Source organism: Schistocerca serialis, chromosome 1 (assembly GCF_023864345.2).
Source record: "Schistocerca serialis cubense isolate TAMUIC-IGC-003099 chromosome 1, iqSchSeri2.2, whole genome shotgun sequence".
Taxonomy (NCBI): Eukaryota; Metazoa; Arthropoda; class Insecta; order Orthoptera; family Acrididae; genus Schistocerca; species Schistocerca serialis.
In genome coordinates, this window is record NC_064638.1 from 997,467,518 (window position 1) to 997,485,264 (window position 17,747).

Consider the following 17,747-nt stretch of genomic DNA (forward strand, 5'->3'; position numbering starts at 1 on the left):
GCAACAAACTGCAGATTGTGGCGGACATTCAAAAGAGATGATGCCTGTCGCCTGAAATACGAGATCATACCTGGATCATTCCAGCGAGTAGTAGAGAATGATGAGGGTACCAGCCTTACTCACAGCGTTTCAACGAAACTCACAACCTGCAGCATTGTCCCCAAAACAGATCGTTGCTCCCCAGTTATGAGTACAGTCAAAGGATTGAACCAGAGACTGGATAGATACTCTGACAAGCTAGGCTGTGACTATTTAGACCTGTGCCACAGGGTTGAGAGTTGTAGGAGCCCCATAAATCGATCAAGTGTGCGCTGCACATCAGAGGCGGCTACCCAGCTAGCTTTTTTTAGGTTAGATGTGTCTCCATCCAATCTAGATAACGAAAGCTGTGGGAAACTCACTATTTGATTCAAAGAAATGCTCCACAGGTGAGAGTATTAAAATCCTGATGATTAACCTCTGAAGCATTTGCAGCAAAATGCCAGAGTTTACAGAAAGCTTATTAAAACCTAAAGTTGACAGATCTTTGGGGAAAATTTATGTGTATATTGAAAATACAGGGAAATGGGAAATGGAAGTAGCATATTTGTCACAGTAGCCGGCTGTTGTGGCCTAGCGGTTCTATGTGCTTCTATGTGCTACAGTCTCAGGTTAGAATCCTGCCTCGGGCATGGATGTGTGTGATGTCCTTAGGTTACTTAGGTTTACGTAGTTCTAAGTTCTAGGGGACTGATGACCTCAGATTTTGAGTTCCATAGTGCTCAGAGCCATTTGAACCATTCTGTCAGTTACAGGAAACCCAAATCCACTGAAATAGAAATTGAAGATGCATATGATATTGTTGGGACAAGATTCAATAACATGTGCGGGCATAAAATTATAGTAGGATCTTTCAACTGACCACCGGACTCACCTTCTGGTGTAACCAAAAACTTTAGGGAAAATCTCATTTTGAATGTAGGTAAGTTCCCTAATCATGCAGCAATCATTGGGAGAGACTTTAATCATCCAAAAGTCAACTGGAATAATTGTAGTTTTGTTAGTGGTGGATGTGACAAGGCATCCTGGGGAACAATAGTCAGAGTCTTCCCGTACAACTACCTAGAACAGGTACTTCAGCACCCCACTTGTGATGGGAATATATTACATTTAATGGCGACAGACAGACCCAACCTCTTTGAGGATGTCTACATTGAAACTAGTATCAGTGACCATAAGACAGTTATAGCAATAATGAATACTAAAGCACGTAGGGCAACTAAAACAGATAGAAAGATTTAAATGTTCAGTAAATTAGACAAAGAAGCAGTAGTGTCTTATCTCAATACGAACTTGAAATTTTTAGCTCAGGTTAGGATACAAGCAGAGGAACTATGACTCAAGTTTAAATGAAGAGTTGACCACAGACTGGATCGATTATGTAGCTAGAACAACAGTTCATGATTGGAAAGACCTTCTATGGTATGTTTTCACTGTAAAGAAACTTATAACGAAACGGGGACGACTGCACACGCGTCTACAAGAAGGGGGCAAAAGTGTGCCACAAAACTATCGTCCAATGTCCTTGATGTACAAATGTTTTAGAGTCTTGCAACATATGCTGAACTCAAAAATAATGAAGTAATGAAGTATCTCTAACATAAAGACCTCCTTGATACCAACCAGCACGGATTCCGAAAACAGTGATCATGTGAAACTCAGCTCGTACTTTTCTCACATTACATACTAAAAGCATTGATCAAGACATTCAGATTGATGCAGTATTCCATGGTTTTTGAAAAATATTTGACTCTGTTTAGTACCACATCTATGGTTATAATCAAAAATACTATCCTATGCAGCATCAAACTAAATTAGTTACTTGACTGAGTATTTATTGGGAGGGGGAGCACAGCATTTTATCTTGAATGGAAAGTCATAAACAGGTGTAGAAGTAACTTCGGTGTGCCGCAGGGAAATGTGTTGGAACCCAGTCTACAAAGGACGTTGATTACAAATCACTCGCACGACCGCTGCCAGAATATCGCTCAGGTGTGGGACCAAACCACATAGTTCTAATAAGGGATTGTGAATGTATACAAAGAAGGGCAGCCCGAATGTTCACGTCTGACTGGACTATGGGAGAGTGTTATAGAGATATTGAAAGAACTGGAGTGGCATACCCTTGAAAATAGACGGAAACTATCCCGAGAAAGTCTGCTGACAAAATTTCGAGAACCAGCTTTAAGTGAAGACATCAGGAATATACTACGCTTCGTTCAAACAGGGATCGCGAAGACAAAATTGATCACAGCATGGACAATCATTTAAACAATCATTCTTCCCGCGCTCCGTATGTGAATGGAACAAAAGAAAAGACCTAATAACTGTTACAATGGGAGGTGCCCTCTGCCATGCACTTCAGAGAGGTCAGTGACTCGCGGACTATAGATGTCTAGATGTAGATATAGAGATAGACAATATCTCTTTGGATGTAGATTAGATGACAAAGATTCTTTGTACCATTTTCGCGCGTCACGAGAGGTAGATCAATCGATCTTGTAATACTATCGATAGTAATTTCATCAACAAAAATTTTGCATCTGTGTGATGAGCAGTGTAGCCAACATGTAATGTTATCAAAATTGTTTTCATTGAACAGTTTTATTCTGCGACTCAAAATTGTGATATAAAGCACAAGATGAACCAAGTTCCAGACAGGTGAGCTTGTAATTGATATAACTGCGAGAAAATAGCATTATGTTACCTTATTTGCTGAAAGTGGTTTCATTGGTTTTGGTACATGCTTGCTCACGTGGTTTGTAGAGTATGACTAAGTTTTGGTGGTGTACTCGTGTATGTCGATTAAGTTACAATCGTACTCTCACAATGACACAACTTTGACAAACCTACTAATCCAAAAGGAGCTCCGTGTCGTTTCACCTACTTCTTCGGTCCTAATATAGTGAAAGATATTTGACAGTTCTTTTGGGTGTTTGTTGTTCATTTGGGACAAGTGTGATAAAGTATATATGAAATTGTAACAAACATATTGCAATATTCTTATCGTTTTCTCTTCAAAATTTTTAAGCAAGTGTAAATCATGGGATGCCGTCCCGCGTACACAAAACTATGCACGTTGTTTACAGAAGAGAGATTGTAATTTTTGTTTTTTAAATCTTTGTACATTCAAATCAATTACAAATTGACGTGTCTTAATCAATAAAATGTCTTTATGTACTTTTACGGAGAATATGTTGGTTAATAGCAGTGTCAACGTCGAGGAGAGATACTACACATATGATTGCCCCTCATTTGGTCAGTAGCTTGTCTGCCACATAAAATGTACTCAGGATTTCCCCAGATGACTATATATCTGATCACAGTATCGGGAAATTCGAAAAAAAAAGAAACATTAACTAAAGGCCTCGTCTTCAAAGTCAGAAATATGTACAATGTTTATGAATATTTACAGTAGTCACAGTATCCAAACAAATACCATACCCAGCAGCCATTCCGTATTCTGACAAAGTTGCATCACGCTTTTAAAGCTAGCAAAAGCTTCTACAATTCTAATGATGACGTCCAAGGACCAAACATTGTTTCTGAACAGTGGATCTACTGTAGTAGAACATGTGACTGAAAAATGAAGTTTATCTAAACAAATTGATTTGTGTCATATCTTGATGTCTTACGTTAGCGACATATTAGACATATTAAAACAGCAAGGTAAATTCAGAAAGCCTATATAGCAATGTGAAAGCCTTACATAAGTATTTCCTTGCATATAATGTAAATAAGTTGTATGTAAACTACAAAAAAAGCATGGAAGTTCGCTATGTAACTTTTACCCCTATGTATATAAAAACTGCCTTGTGAATAGTAAGAGTGCAGGAGAGCCATACATATTACAGCCGTGTCATCACCATTAACCTAATATTGTGTCTTTGTCATCACCATCAACCCTAAAAGATATTTGTGTTTGCTTAGTAGTCCTGTCACCAAGTTATAAATATTGGTATTGTGCACATTATCATCCAGAAATAAGAATAATACATCATCAAGGAAGAAACAGTAAAAGTTCTTTAGAAATAACAAGAAAAATTAAAGATAATAGAGCCACAATATTTTTCCATATTTATAAATTGTAATCAAGTCAAACAACTACATTTCCTTAAAGGGAATATGTTAGGATAATATTCATCTCTATTAGAATCGCAGAACATATATATTTTTTGTAAGATGGTTGAATCATTCTGATGCTCTTTCTATAATAAAAATTAGAAGGTGAATGTAAATTAGTAGTTTGACATGTACAGTATTATGAAGAGAGTAATAGTGATCTGCAAGGAAAAAGGAGGTATCCGATTCTCAGCTTTGTTATTCTACTGTTGTCTGAATACATGGATTAGGCTTACAGCCAATTATGTCTTCAGCGAAGCCATTTGTTCATCAGTTCTCCTAAGTATCCCTTTGCTACTGTTTTGCATTAATTACTTTGTTAAGTAATCTGTCTTCCCAATGAAACTTCCTGGCAGATTAGAACAGTGTGCCGGACCGAGACTCTAACTTGGGACCTTTGCCTATCGCGTGCAAGTGCTCTACAACTGAGCTACCCAAGCATGACTCACGCCCCATCCTCACAGCTTTAATTTCGTCAGTACCTCGTCTCCTACCTTCCAAACTTCAGCTGTGAGGACGGGGCGTGAGTCGTGCTTGGGTAGCTCAGTTGGTAGAGCACTTGCCCGCGAAAGGCAAAGGTCCCGAGTTCGAGTCTCGGTCCGGCACACCTTTTTAATCTGCCAGGAAGTTTCATATCGGCGCACACTCCGCTGTAGAGTGAAAATTTCATTCTGTCTTCCCATTGTTTCCATTTTGTGTATTTTTGCTTTATCTTTTTGTTTTTGCTTTTAATATTAAATAGTTCTCATACAGTATTTTTATATTTTATCTCTGACTTTTAACAATCTTCTTCTTTTGTCTTCCTTATGTAAAGGATTCACTTCCATATATTAGAATATTGCTTCTCGTTTCTTTGTAAAATTTTAATTTTGTGTCACTCCTTGTTACCCAGTATTCTGTGTATTGTCTGCACATCATTTCTGACCTTTTAGTGATATTGTTTTCAAATACATAGTTAATATCACCGCCTAACAGGAACAATCTAATATCTGTACTATTGATTCTTCATCTAGTACAGTTTTGGAGTCAACTAGAAAATTTCCTTTGAACATTATTTTTTATTTATTTAATTTTTGTTTTATTTTTAATTGTGTTTACTGAAATTTTTAGATGGCAATTTTTAGCTATTTGATTTAGGTGATTTATTACAAACTGGGGGTTATTTTCTGAACAGTTATTTGGCCATCAGCAAAGAACAGAGTATTTACATGAATAATTTACATGGAATATATCTTTTTTAATGACCAAATATTCTGGATCTCGTGTTTTTCTATAAGTGTGAAGTGCTTGTATGCACAGGAAAAGCAGCCAGCAGAAAATGTGTATTTGCAGAACATACCGTAGGGATGCCACACCCCCTGCTCAAGTTTTTGTTAATTGTTGTGCAAATCAGCTAATGTGCATTAAGGACTGTCACGTCTTTCCTGAGGAAGAGGAATTTAAGGAATGAAGGTTATCAAACAGTTTTTCCCATAGTTTATTTATGAACATTTAAGTAGTAAACAGTTGGATTTGACTATCCTCTGTTGTACTCCCTGAATAAACGTACATTTGTCCACAGTGGTTCCAACGTAACGGAAAATAAGCATTTACAGTTATAACACACATTATCACTGTTAGTGGGAAACTTTATTGTAACATGCTTTGAATTTACACTGGTCATTGCTTTTGGAAAATTCCAGTTTCCTTTTTAGCCATATGCCATCATCTAGTATTGTTGAATAGTATGTGGCTCAATGGGGAAAGTGCTAAACCATGAATCCAGTTTTACAGCACTCAATCACAGGACTATTCTATGATTTTTATTTGCCACTTATTGAGTTTTACATTTCTGGCAATGATTTGTTAATGTGAAACATGTCAAGCTGCACCAGAGTTCAGAATGTACGTTTTAACTGTAGAGTTCCATATAGGCCAATTGTGGATGTTGGAGGAAGGCAACCGAATTCTTTCTCGAATAGGACCTTGCCTAGTTAACTGCTATGGTGTCCAAACCAACCTTTGCCTTTTTATTGTTAGCTGCTCAGGAATAAGCCTCTTCCAGATGTTATACGTAACTTGATCTACCACATTTAGCTTGTGGTTGGAGTGTACATTCTGTATGTTTGTCCAGTTGAGTGAAAGGAAAGACCAGCTTAAGTTACATTCTTACTAATATTGAAAGCTATAAGTTGTGCTTTTACGGTCCTGTGTCTGAATTCAACTAACATTTACAAGACTACATATAATTGTGTCCGTGGTGATTATAAGGAACAGAAGTTTGATATTTTCAATTACAAAAAGTTAGCAGTGTTTTTTAAGCCAAGTTGTCTTTATATACCCACTCCGGAATTAATGCTGTCATTTGAATCATTTGTATCTTTATATACCCATGAAATTAAATTATGTGTATGGTACACTTGTAAAAAACAGCTTCTTTGTTTAGTGTTGGTAACTGATATAATCCTTTACCTTATTGCCGGGTAGCTTCTGTTGTTATGGAATGCACATTCTGGATATATTGCTTGATGTCACATCTTCCTTTGAGTTCTCTGAAAGGTAGTGAAACTTACAGTTTTCATTATGCTTTACTTGGCCTTACAGAAGCGTCTGATTCCACCCATCAAGTTTGACCCATGACATCATCAGTATGGCAGAAACGGCTACTTCCAGTGTTTACAAAATGACAACATTAAAGTCACTACATACACATACCAACAAACAATAACAAAAATAAAAATGCCACAATAATGTCTCACTCCAAAAATAAAATGAAACAAATGGGACAACCATGGAAATTGGTGGTTTGGGGCAGGGACAAGCTAATTATACAACAATGAAAGAACATTGTACCATCCCAAAACAAATAATATTAAAAAAAAATAATTTGCAACCCTCTGCTACACCAACAAACCCACAGGTGTTGAACATTTCCCTTGGCCGTTAAGCTCATCCACAGCAACTAATACCAAAATTCCAAAAAGTGAAATCAAATATTTCCTTTGACCTATACATCTCAACCGCAGCTATCGATCTTGGAACGTAACGATACACTCATGAACTTCACTGTCATATCCATACCCAACAGAAAAGCGCTTTAAAAAATTAAGACTTCTTTACGCAATTAAACGTTGAACTAATCAGACCTAATGAAAATGCCAAACACATAAACAAACAAACAAAATTAATAACTCACTGAAAACACTTCCACAACCTGTGGTACCGCACCGACTACCTAAACTCAAACGAACTCCGTACCACTCATTAAACTCAGCATGTCCACATCCACCACCAGAGGGTACCATAAGATACAACCACACAACTTCTACAAACACAACCAACTCAAAAACTCTGTGCTGTAATGACATCACACACCACAACAGACAAGTGGACTCCAATGCATCCATTGACCCCATTATTCTTTTAACAGCCTAGCAGCTGTAGGGCCGTCAATCTCCCCTTCTCAGTATGCAGATGACTTCTGCATTTTGTATTGCTCCTCCAGTACTGGTGTTGCTGAGCGGCATCTACAGGGAGTCATTCACAAGGCGCAGTCATGGGCTCTAGCCCACAGCTTCCAGTTTTCAGCCACTAAGTCGTGTGTCATATATTTCTTTCGGCGTCGTGCCATTCATCCAGAACCTTAACTTTATCTTCATGACGATCCACTCTCTGTGAACTGGAGTCCTTCCCTTTACCACCTCTACTTGAGGTCCATTCACCTACACTTCCATGGTGTACACTTTGGCCGAAGCTTTGTCTGGATCTTTTGCATGGCCCTAAGGACTCCGTTAACCCCCGCCACTCTCCGCTGTCACTTCTTCTCGATTCTTGACATGTTCTGGGGCTCTGAAGTTGTTTACACTGATGGCTGATGGTAATGCTGGCTTCGCCTATGTCCGCAGACGCCATATTGAACAACATTCCTTCCCCAGGCTGCAGTGTATTCACTGCAGAGCTTGTGGCCATATCTTGTGCACTTCAGTACATCCATTCCTGTTCTGGTGAGTCATTTCTTCTCAGGTCTGACTCCCTGAGCAGCTTACAAGCTATCGACCAGTGCTACCCTCGCCATCCTTTGGTAGTGAACATCCAGGAGGCCTTCTCAGCCCTGGAATGGTCCAGTCATTCAGTGGTAGGGATTACTAGGCAAAGAACATGCTGACAGGCTGGCCAAACAGTCTATGTGGAAAACACTCCTGGAGATGAGCATCTCTGAAACTGACCTGCGTTCTGTCTTATGCCGCAAGGTTTTTTGGCTTTGGGAGACGGAGTGGCATAAAAGTATGCACAGCAAAACTGCGTGTCATTAAGGAGACTGTGAATGTGTGGAAGTCTTCCCTGTGGGCTTCTCACAGGGAATCAGTTGTCAATGTGTTGCAGAGTGGCTGGATTCTCCTTTTTTATTCTCATGGTCAGCCAGCTATGGTAATCTGCTTCCTTGTTTGTTTTTTTTTTTTTTGTTTTTTTTTTATCTTTTCTCCCTGCTTCTCACATCTCTCTGTCGTTTTCTTGTCCAGTTTTGTCCATTGTAGTGTTTGTTGTCCTTCTGTCATTCTTCTGGTTCTTCCTTTCTCCTGTTATTGTGCCTTATGTGATCTTTGTTTTCTTCTTTCCCTTGGGTAATTGCTCTACTGGTAACAAGGGCGCAGTGACCTTCCAGTTTCGTCCCTTTCCCCCGTTTTAAACCAACCTACCCATTGCTCTTGAAATTAAACCCAAAGGTGAGCACTGTTTAGAAGTCTTTCTGTCATATCTACAATTGTTAAATTTGTTCTATGAGGCTTGTTTCTCCTCAGAAAACTCAAAACCTAACTATTTATGCCCTACAGAAATAAATCTGTCATTTCCCCTGAATCAGCCGTTTTAATTGTTTCTAAATGAACAGTGAGAATGTAATTGTGGATGATCTCACCTGTCTGTGTTGAGTCCAAGTGTTTGCTATGTTAGTGCTAACATGGTAACAGCATCCAATTATTTTGTAACCAAGTTGCTCCATGTTAGGTTTAGTCGGGTTCCCTGTCCTTTGTAAACCTTTCCTTACAGGGGCTGGCTGTGCTTTCTGATGACACACAGCATTTTCTGCTGGTTGGACCCACCATGAAATTACAAGCAATTACTGCCAGGAAGTGTGCATACTTAGAATAATGGTGCACCCTTTACACCTGCTGCTGTATGATGTATCTCAAGCAGCTTCCCTATTCTTTCCTTCCCCCAAAGATTTCAGCACACAACGTGCTAAGCAATTGTTAGCACCTGCCCATGGTGTTGTGTTATGGAGAACTTAATTTTCACACAGCACTTTTGTCTTTTAAAAATATATCAAGAATCAGCACCTTGGGACTACAGCAAGGTCATTCTCAACCTTTGACACCCCCTCCTGCTCACCTTTGCTTGTGGATACTGCTTAGTGGATATGTATCAAGAATAAGCACCTTGGTACTACAGCAAGGTCATTCTCAACCTTTGACACCCCCTCCTGCTCACCTTTGCTTGTGGATACTGCTTAGTGGAAAGTTTGGAGTGATTTACAATATAGTGATCACTACCCAATTTTGAATCCCCAATTGAAAAAAAATGACTGTCAAAAGATAATAACCAAGCATTAGAAGTTTAGGAGGACCGAATGGACAATCTACAGACAGTTTGTTGCGCTTGTAAACCACAGCAGTATTCAAAATATGTTGGCTCACATTACCAGTATGATTTAATAAGCTGCTGATATATGTATATATACTCCATATTCTAGAAAGACAGCATGTTCGTTATGAAATGAGGCATGCTGCTCTGCAATGGGACAACTGTGCAGGTCAATGAAGGTTCAGATTCAGACCATCAGTAGAAAACATTGCAGTTCTTTGTTTTCCAAGAGTAAAAGCACATTGAGATCATGGCAGAAGTTTAGTCAATTATTATTTCTCAGAAGACATGACAATAAGCTGTTTAATCAGAAGGATCTTCGGCAGAGACCTCAAGGGACAGAACAGTTAGACAAATTGGACTCCATGGTCACAGTGATCTCTTTAAAATCTCTCTTTAAAATTAATTAACCAGCAGTGTCTCACAACTTCTAATGTCCGCCCACTACTAGGTCTCTCTCGATGCTGAATTTTCATTGGCGGTAGTTGGCTGTGTATGTGCAGTGGCACAAGTACAGTGACAAACAAAAAAACTCCAGGGTCACAAATTGGGCAAAATCCAAGGCATTAGATGTTCTCCAGTGCATGATGACTGGGACATATGACAGCTGTATAGGGGAGGCATTGCTAATCCCCACACTCACAGGTTGAGGGTCCACTGGTGTATCACCACTTTTCAAGATTTACTTTACACCTTCCACCACCAGTTTGCAATCTGTTGAGGGACTTTCAGGTAGACCAGTTCTCATTGTGATCAGGAGGTAGTTCTTCTCTAAACTGGAGGAGCATTCTCTACTCTCTTTTTCTGCATGTCTAGCATTTGCATTGTATTGTTGTAGTTGACATAGACTCTTACAAAACTTTTTCTGGATTTCAAACATGACAGTGCTAGCAAGAGGGCAAACAGCTGGTGAATATCAGAGGTCACAGATCTACATCCGTCTGTTTGGACAGTTGCTAATCACCTGAGGTCTGGTGGAGCTATGCCTACTAGTACATGTATACCAGACAGGTGCTGCATATTCACCCGCATAATAGCACAACGTCAGTGTTGAAGTCCAGGTAGTGGCTAGTTGTGCAACGCACTTAGATCCCCGTAATTTCTGTATGATATTATACCTTGTGTATACTTTCATGTTAGTGTTGTGACAATGCATTTTATAGGTTTAAGGTGTGGTCTAAGCTCACCCCCAGCCCCCCTCCCCCCAGGTATTTTGGGGAAAAGGAATGTTGAAGTTGAGTGCTATTCCTGAAATAGTTTGTTGTTTGGTGGCCTGTCTGCTTTTGAAGTGGAAAGCACATAGGCCCTATTTGTATCTTGGTTAGATTAGGCCTTAAGTTGTTATTTTTGTAGGACTATCCTAATTCATCTAATACTTCAGACAGGTTGTTTTCAACATCATGGAAATACTTTCCCTGTTTGCCAATGTGAGACCATCTGCATACAGAAAATTTTTGGTGTATAGTGGAAGTGGTTGGTCACTGATATATATATTAAAGAGTATAGGGACTAGAACACTGCCCTGACGTAGCCCGTTGCTCTGTAGTCTCCATCTACTGTGCTGTCCTTGAAACTCTGTGAAGCATCTTCTGTTGCTAAGAAAGTTGGCAATTAATGTGGTTAAAATAGAATCATTGTGATGTCACAGAATTTTTTTCAGGGCTACAATGGTGGTCATATGTGATTCAGAACCTTCTTAGAAGACTGAGGATCTGTAAAATGCAACTTTTACTAGGTATGAGCACAGAGTCAATTGCTTCTGTCAAATGGTTCAGAATTATTCTCTACAGGATTTTATGCAGGTGGCAAAGAAGAGAGATCACACGGCACGTCTTACGATCATCGTCCTCTATTTTGGTTTAAGGATGATGATGACATGAGCTTTTCTCCAGATTTTAGGGATCGTACCAGAGTGTAAGCAGTTATTAAAAAGATCTAAAAGCAGCTGAAACTGTGTCCTCCATGAACATCTGTCTAATTGCTATTCATTGTGGACTTATTCTGTAATACAGTTTTTCTCTATCACGAGTTTGTAAAATTCTGATTTCATTTGAAAGTGAATTGTCTTCATCACTTGAAATTTTTTTTCCAGAAGTTGTAAAATATATTGGACCTGTTGGTTTCGAAACAGCCCAAGAAATTTTTAGTAGCAGTAAATGAAACAACTTGTAATAGGATTCAGGATTCCAGTTCTGAGTTTCATAAAAATAGAGTGGAGAGGAACTGGCTTCTTAGCCATTCAATTTTGGGAATTAAGAGCCGTTACATAATTTTAATTTCTTATTTATTTGATTTTATTTCTCATGGAAATGTCTTCCCAGCTCTGTTGAAGGAATCACATAAAAACTTCACTGTCTGCCGTGGTGTTGTAAGGGTGTGGGTGTTTCAATGTTTTACATACAGCAGGGCCGTATTCTATTGTGCTCATGAAATTTCATAAATAACTAGTTGTACTGTTTGTATCCAGCATAGTAATGCCAAATTATAAAACAGTTACTAATAATGTCTGTAATTTCTTTCTTTCATTTGCTTTCGAACACAGTATTTGACAAACAAATAAAGAAAAAGATCAATTTATGAAAATGTAATGTAGTTGGATAGGTAGAAAATAAACTCACCAAGAGGAGACAGGAGAACACACATCCAAACGTATTAAAGTTTGCGAGCTTTAGGAGCCAGGCACAAACTTTAATACCTTCCCTCCCCCCCCCCCCCCCCCTGCTGCCACTTGGCGAGTAAATTTTTTATCCATCCAATTAAATTACATAAAATGTTGAGAAAGGCTATAAAAGTCACATGTATATAATTTAACACTTTAGGAGATAGCTGAATACTGTTTAAATGTATGGGCAAGAGTGATCAAGAGTGATCAGTAGATAATTGTGTAGCAAACAGATATGACCTGCTTACTCTGCAAGTTAAGACAATGAAGAGTTTGGGAGATCTTTCCAGCCTGCTTATACTACTGAGTCATTGACATATGGTGATATGCTTCTGTGGTGAACACATTGTGAGAAAATCCGTATAAGACCATCCTGATTAGTGTTTTCATTGAAAGTGTTGAATGAAAAGTTACATTGATATTTTTTTAATTTCTTTCCTCAAAATTAGCAATTAATCATATTGTCAAAATAATTAAATCTAGTCAGTTCAGAAGATTCAGAGTTAGAAAGAATCTGAAACCAGTTTGTTAAAAAAACTATGCTATTTCACATTTTATGTTAAGATCAATTGTTTGGTGTACAGGAAATAAAAATGAAGTTTGCAGATGGTTTCATTTAATACTACCTTCATTCATAGAAAAAAACATATATATTTAAACAAAAATTAGAAGAAACAATAACTCTCCTGTAACTGCATGTAGGACTTATACATACTCATCTACAGCTGCAGTTTTATTAATTGTGGCTATGCTGAAATTTTCGTTATTGCTGTATGAATAAGCCAAAAAAAGAGAAACAGGTTTATTCTGTGAAAAAAAAAAAGTGACAGAAGATTTTGGGGAGTACACACAGTGTGGATGTTCCAAAAGATTTTTTTTCCCTGTCATTGTTTGGATGACTGTAAAGAAACACAAGGCACAGGAATTAAAATACCCTGTTTAAATTAAACAAAATGACATTTTGTTTTTAAATAACTGTAAAATGTTGTTGCATAGTTGTCAGTAATGGCCCTCTTGTTATTTTAGAATCTGTAACTCCCATCTGTACTTTGAGGACTTTTAGAGTATTTGAGACAATTAGATTTAGATAATGTCAAAATGGCACTTGGGATTCAAAGGTTGCAATGCTCCAATATCCTCTCCTCTGACACACACACACACACACACACACACACACACACACACACACACACACACACACACACACACACACACACCTACCTTGTAAGACTATGTTTTGACTGGCTTAATCAGTTTTCAGGAAAACCAACAGTAAGGTTGACTTAATCAAGCATACCAAATCAGAAATTATGGAAATGTCAGGAAACAGCAGTTTCGTATGTACAGCCAGCATGAACTCTGGAAAAAGTACACCAAACATAAATTCTTCCAATTTTCATATACACCATCACAACTCTCAGTACATTATTCCTGTAACATATGTTGATTGTTCCAGCAAAGGAAAAGTAAATGGGAAGTTTTCACCTTCATTGTGCTTGGAAGAAAAGTGGCCAGGATATACTCCATTATCTACCAATGGCAATATATTTTTGGGAGGTGGTGCCCCACAGCTTGCAGATGTTTGGAAATATCGTGATAACTACCTTGAGCTGCTGATAAAATCTTTATTTAAACAACCAGTTTCAGTCGACTGACTAACATCAGCTTCTTAAAAGCATTTCCAGCATGGTACAGTACTAGGCTATATAAAGTTCTAGGCATTAGATAAGAAAACCAAGAATTTGCTGTGTTCTCACATCAGTTACATCAGCAGTCATCTACAAATAAATTCTGAAGCAAAAATGAGCACCATTGAGATCTCATGATAGGGTGTGCCCTGAGGGAGTTCATCTTGAAGAAGATGAATACGACTGACATTAGAGTGTGGAATTTTCAAAATTAGAATGTTATGGGTAAATTGGAAAATATGAGGGAAACAGAAGGATCGACTATATAATTGAATATAAATACTTCTTACCAGGTTGTTATAGGATGATAGTGGTAGCACCAACAAGTGATAAACATGTTGCTATTAAAATTAATAGGAAAGTGGGTAATGCATCATGTTACCGTGACCACTACAGTGACTAAGTTCTGTGGTGCCTGGGAAAAGTGATACATGTTAGAAAATGTCCAAAATGGATTTAAGTGCATCACTGTGCACCTTCTTTGAATAAAGAAAGTTATGGTGTATGTGTTATGTTTCAGTTGCATGAAAGGAAATGCATTACAATGAGGCAGACGATTTTTTTTGTAAAGAGATTGTGTAACTTACAGTTTAAGGCAAAAATTGAGATCCATCCCTGTACCCTGGTGCCACAGAATATTTATTTGCGGGACTGAAATGGAATTAACATGAAATCTGTTCTACAGATTTAAATAATTAAATTGCTTATTTATTGTGGTGAAATAGAAAGACTATATTAGAAGAGTCTGGAGTTGATAAAATTTGATAAGAGGTATAAAAATTGAATACTGTTGTTGGCAAATATGCTGTGATAGTGGAGAGATGGAAAGAAAAAAATTCTTTTGTGAATGTGTACTGTTGGAAACAAAAATGTTTGAAGAAAAGCATTTGAGGCTGTAAACATTTAGCAAGGATTAGCATAGAATAAGTAACACATAAAATAAATGTAAATATTGAACTTTGTTGTGTGGTTATTTTATTTACATATTATATATCTATCTATCTATGTAACTATCCAGCAGTCACTGGTCCTGTAAATCATGCACTGCATCAACAGTCAGTCTCTACGGCATTCTGTCTGTAGCTGTTTCCACCCAGTTGACTACATTCAAAGCTTCTGCATCTTTCCTTAGGTCATCTTGGTCTAAACATGTTTAATTTTTTTTACATGTTTTGGCCAACAAAAGCTTGCTTAGGAAGCCATGGCTCATGCATATGGATTACATTATCTGCCGTCTGGAGTCGTCTGCTCTTTTGTTATTGTAAAACGTTGGGCTAGTTCATGATTGATCTCATAAGTTTCATTATTCTTTCTTGTTCCCCAAGTATCTCCATCCGTCGCAGAACCCCAGATTCTTCTCATCACCTTTCTTTCAAATGTTTGAAGCTTTTGCATCTCCCTTTTAGTTAGTACCCAGCTTTCTGAACCATAGAGGACACTGGAATATAAAGGCTTTATAGAACTTCATTATCACAGCATGTGATACGGCTTTAGACTTGAATGTATCTCTGTGGGCTTATAGATGACTGGAACCAGTAGAAATTCTTCCCAGGTACTTGAACTGATCAGCAAACTTGAACTTACCTATCAGCTATGAAGTTTTCATGTGCATATTTATTTCTGCTTACTCACACACGATTTTCCTTCTCTTTTCCAATGTTCCTCAAGAATTATCCTAAGAACTAACTCATTGTCAGTAGTTGAACAGTTTGGACAGAATCCAGTCTGATAATCTCCCATAATATTTTCTGCACATGGTTTTAGCTTGTCTAAAATAATTGTAGAAAGGGGCCATGTTAAGTAAACTGATTCCTCGGTAGTTAGAGCAATGCATCTTGCTTCCTTTCTTGCCTGTTGAGCAAGTGATTGCTGTCTTCCAGCTATCTCTGTGGTCTGCTTCCTCAGTACTTCAGCATTTCTGCATAGACCATATCCTCTCCTGGCACTTTATTGCTTTTCTGCTTTATGGCTGTCACTGTATCTTCCTCCCTGATTTCAGTTTCTGCCTCATTTGTTTTTTCTTGGTTTTCTTTGAAATATGACTGTGTTAGGGCACTTGAGTCGCTTGCTGAAGTATTCTTTCCGTCGCTCTAAGACCGATTCGGCATCCACAATAATATTCTGTTTTTTTGTCATTGATATATTGAACTCTCGCACTGGACCCTTTTCTTGGAAGAATCTCCCGCAGTCTGGGTCTGAGCTGCTCAGTTCCACATTTTCAAGAATTTTTGTTAGATATTTTCTCAATTTATTTCTCGGTTCTTTTGATATCTCTCTGCTCACTTCTAGGTGTATATCTTCAGTATTTCATTATCTGTATCCTGTGCCATTACTTGCATGCTTTCTTACTCCTCTCACCTACATCTCTGGATTCCTCATGCCCACCTTTTGAAAATATTGCAATGTAGTAGCGTGCTTTATATTTTAAAATTTGGAAAAAAGATTTCTTATGTCCATCTTTTGAAAATATTGTAATCTAGTAGTGTACTTTATATTTTAAAACTTGGAAAAAAATATTTCTTGTTTTTAATGATTTGTTATACCAGATTTCACAATTGTTTGGAATTTTTCTGTAAAACTTAACCCAAAAATTTAAGTCTTTAGTAGTGAATGTAGCTTTTTACAACAAATGTCATATCCATGCTTCCAGGTTCAAGACCTTTCTTCTGCATCTGTATATCTTTAAAAAGTATGTTGTGACTAAACCTTAGTGACAGTTAAGCAAATTAGCCTTTTTTAATTTTTTGTGGTGGTTATAAAGCACCCTTTCTTTCTGTGTACACATTATGGAAAATGTGTTGGCATTGCTAAGATTGTGCTAAAAGATACTTTCAACTTCTGGACCCTACTTATACATCAGTCTCTGTTTCAAAAAGGATGCTATTAACGAAAGTGAACAACAATCAAGGCCATTTCTTTTGTGAGGGCATAAAGCTCCCCATGGTAGTAAGATTTGTGGAAAATGCAGTGTTATTGTTAGTGTTAAACCAGCTTTTTTCCCCGTTTTTTTCTTACTTAGTACTTTATTTGCAGCATCTCTCATGGCTGTCTTCAAAGTGTGCCACACTTTCTCCACATTTTCATCATCATCTACATTTTGTAGCACATCAAAATGAATATTTATTTCTAATTCAGACTCTCCACTTTCTCCTCACTCTGTAGTTTTGCCATGTCATACTCTTGGGTTTCCATTTTATGTCTAATTTTATTTGTACCAAGAAATGATCAGTTCCACACTCCACCCCTCATCGGGCTATGACATCTTTCATCATTTGCCCATGCTGCATGTCTATCATTACATGATCTGATTGATGATTTTTCCATCGTGTAAGCACTACATTTGTACATGAATTACTGAGCAGGATAGCACAGTGGTTAGTACACTGGACTCACATCTGGGGGATGACAGTTCAAACCCACATCCGGCCATCCTGATTTATGTTTTCTGTGATTTCCCTAAATCGCTTAAGGCAAATTTCGGGATGGTACCTTCAAAAGGCCATGGCAAATTTTCTTCCACATCCTTGCTTAATTCTAGCTTGTGCTACACCTATAATGACCTTGCTGTCAATGGGACGTTAACCACTAATCTCCTCCTCCGCCTTCTTACATGAATT

The 17,747-nt window shown here is 37.9% G+C and overlaps 1 protein-coding gene across 1 annotated transcript in view; it reads left to right on the plus strand.

Annotated features, from left to right (window-relative positions):
• Positions 1–2,562: 2,562 nt before the first annotated feature.
• LOC126413271 (uncharacterized) overlaps positions 2,563–17,747 on the plus strand; it is a 492,894-nt gene continuing 477,709 nt past the window's right edge. Inside the window, exon 1 of the mRNA XM_050083175.1 lies at positions 2,563–2,700. Within this exon, the coding sequence (XP_049939132.1) occupies positions 2,681–2,700 (20 nt within the window). The 5' untranslated portion in view covers positions 2,563–2,680. The remainder of the gene's footprint in view (positions 2,701–17,747) is intronic.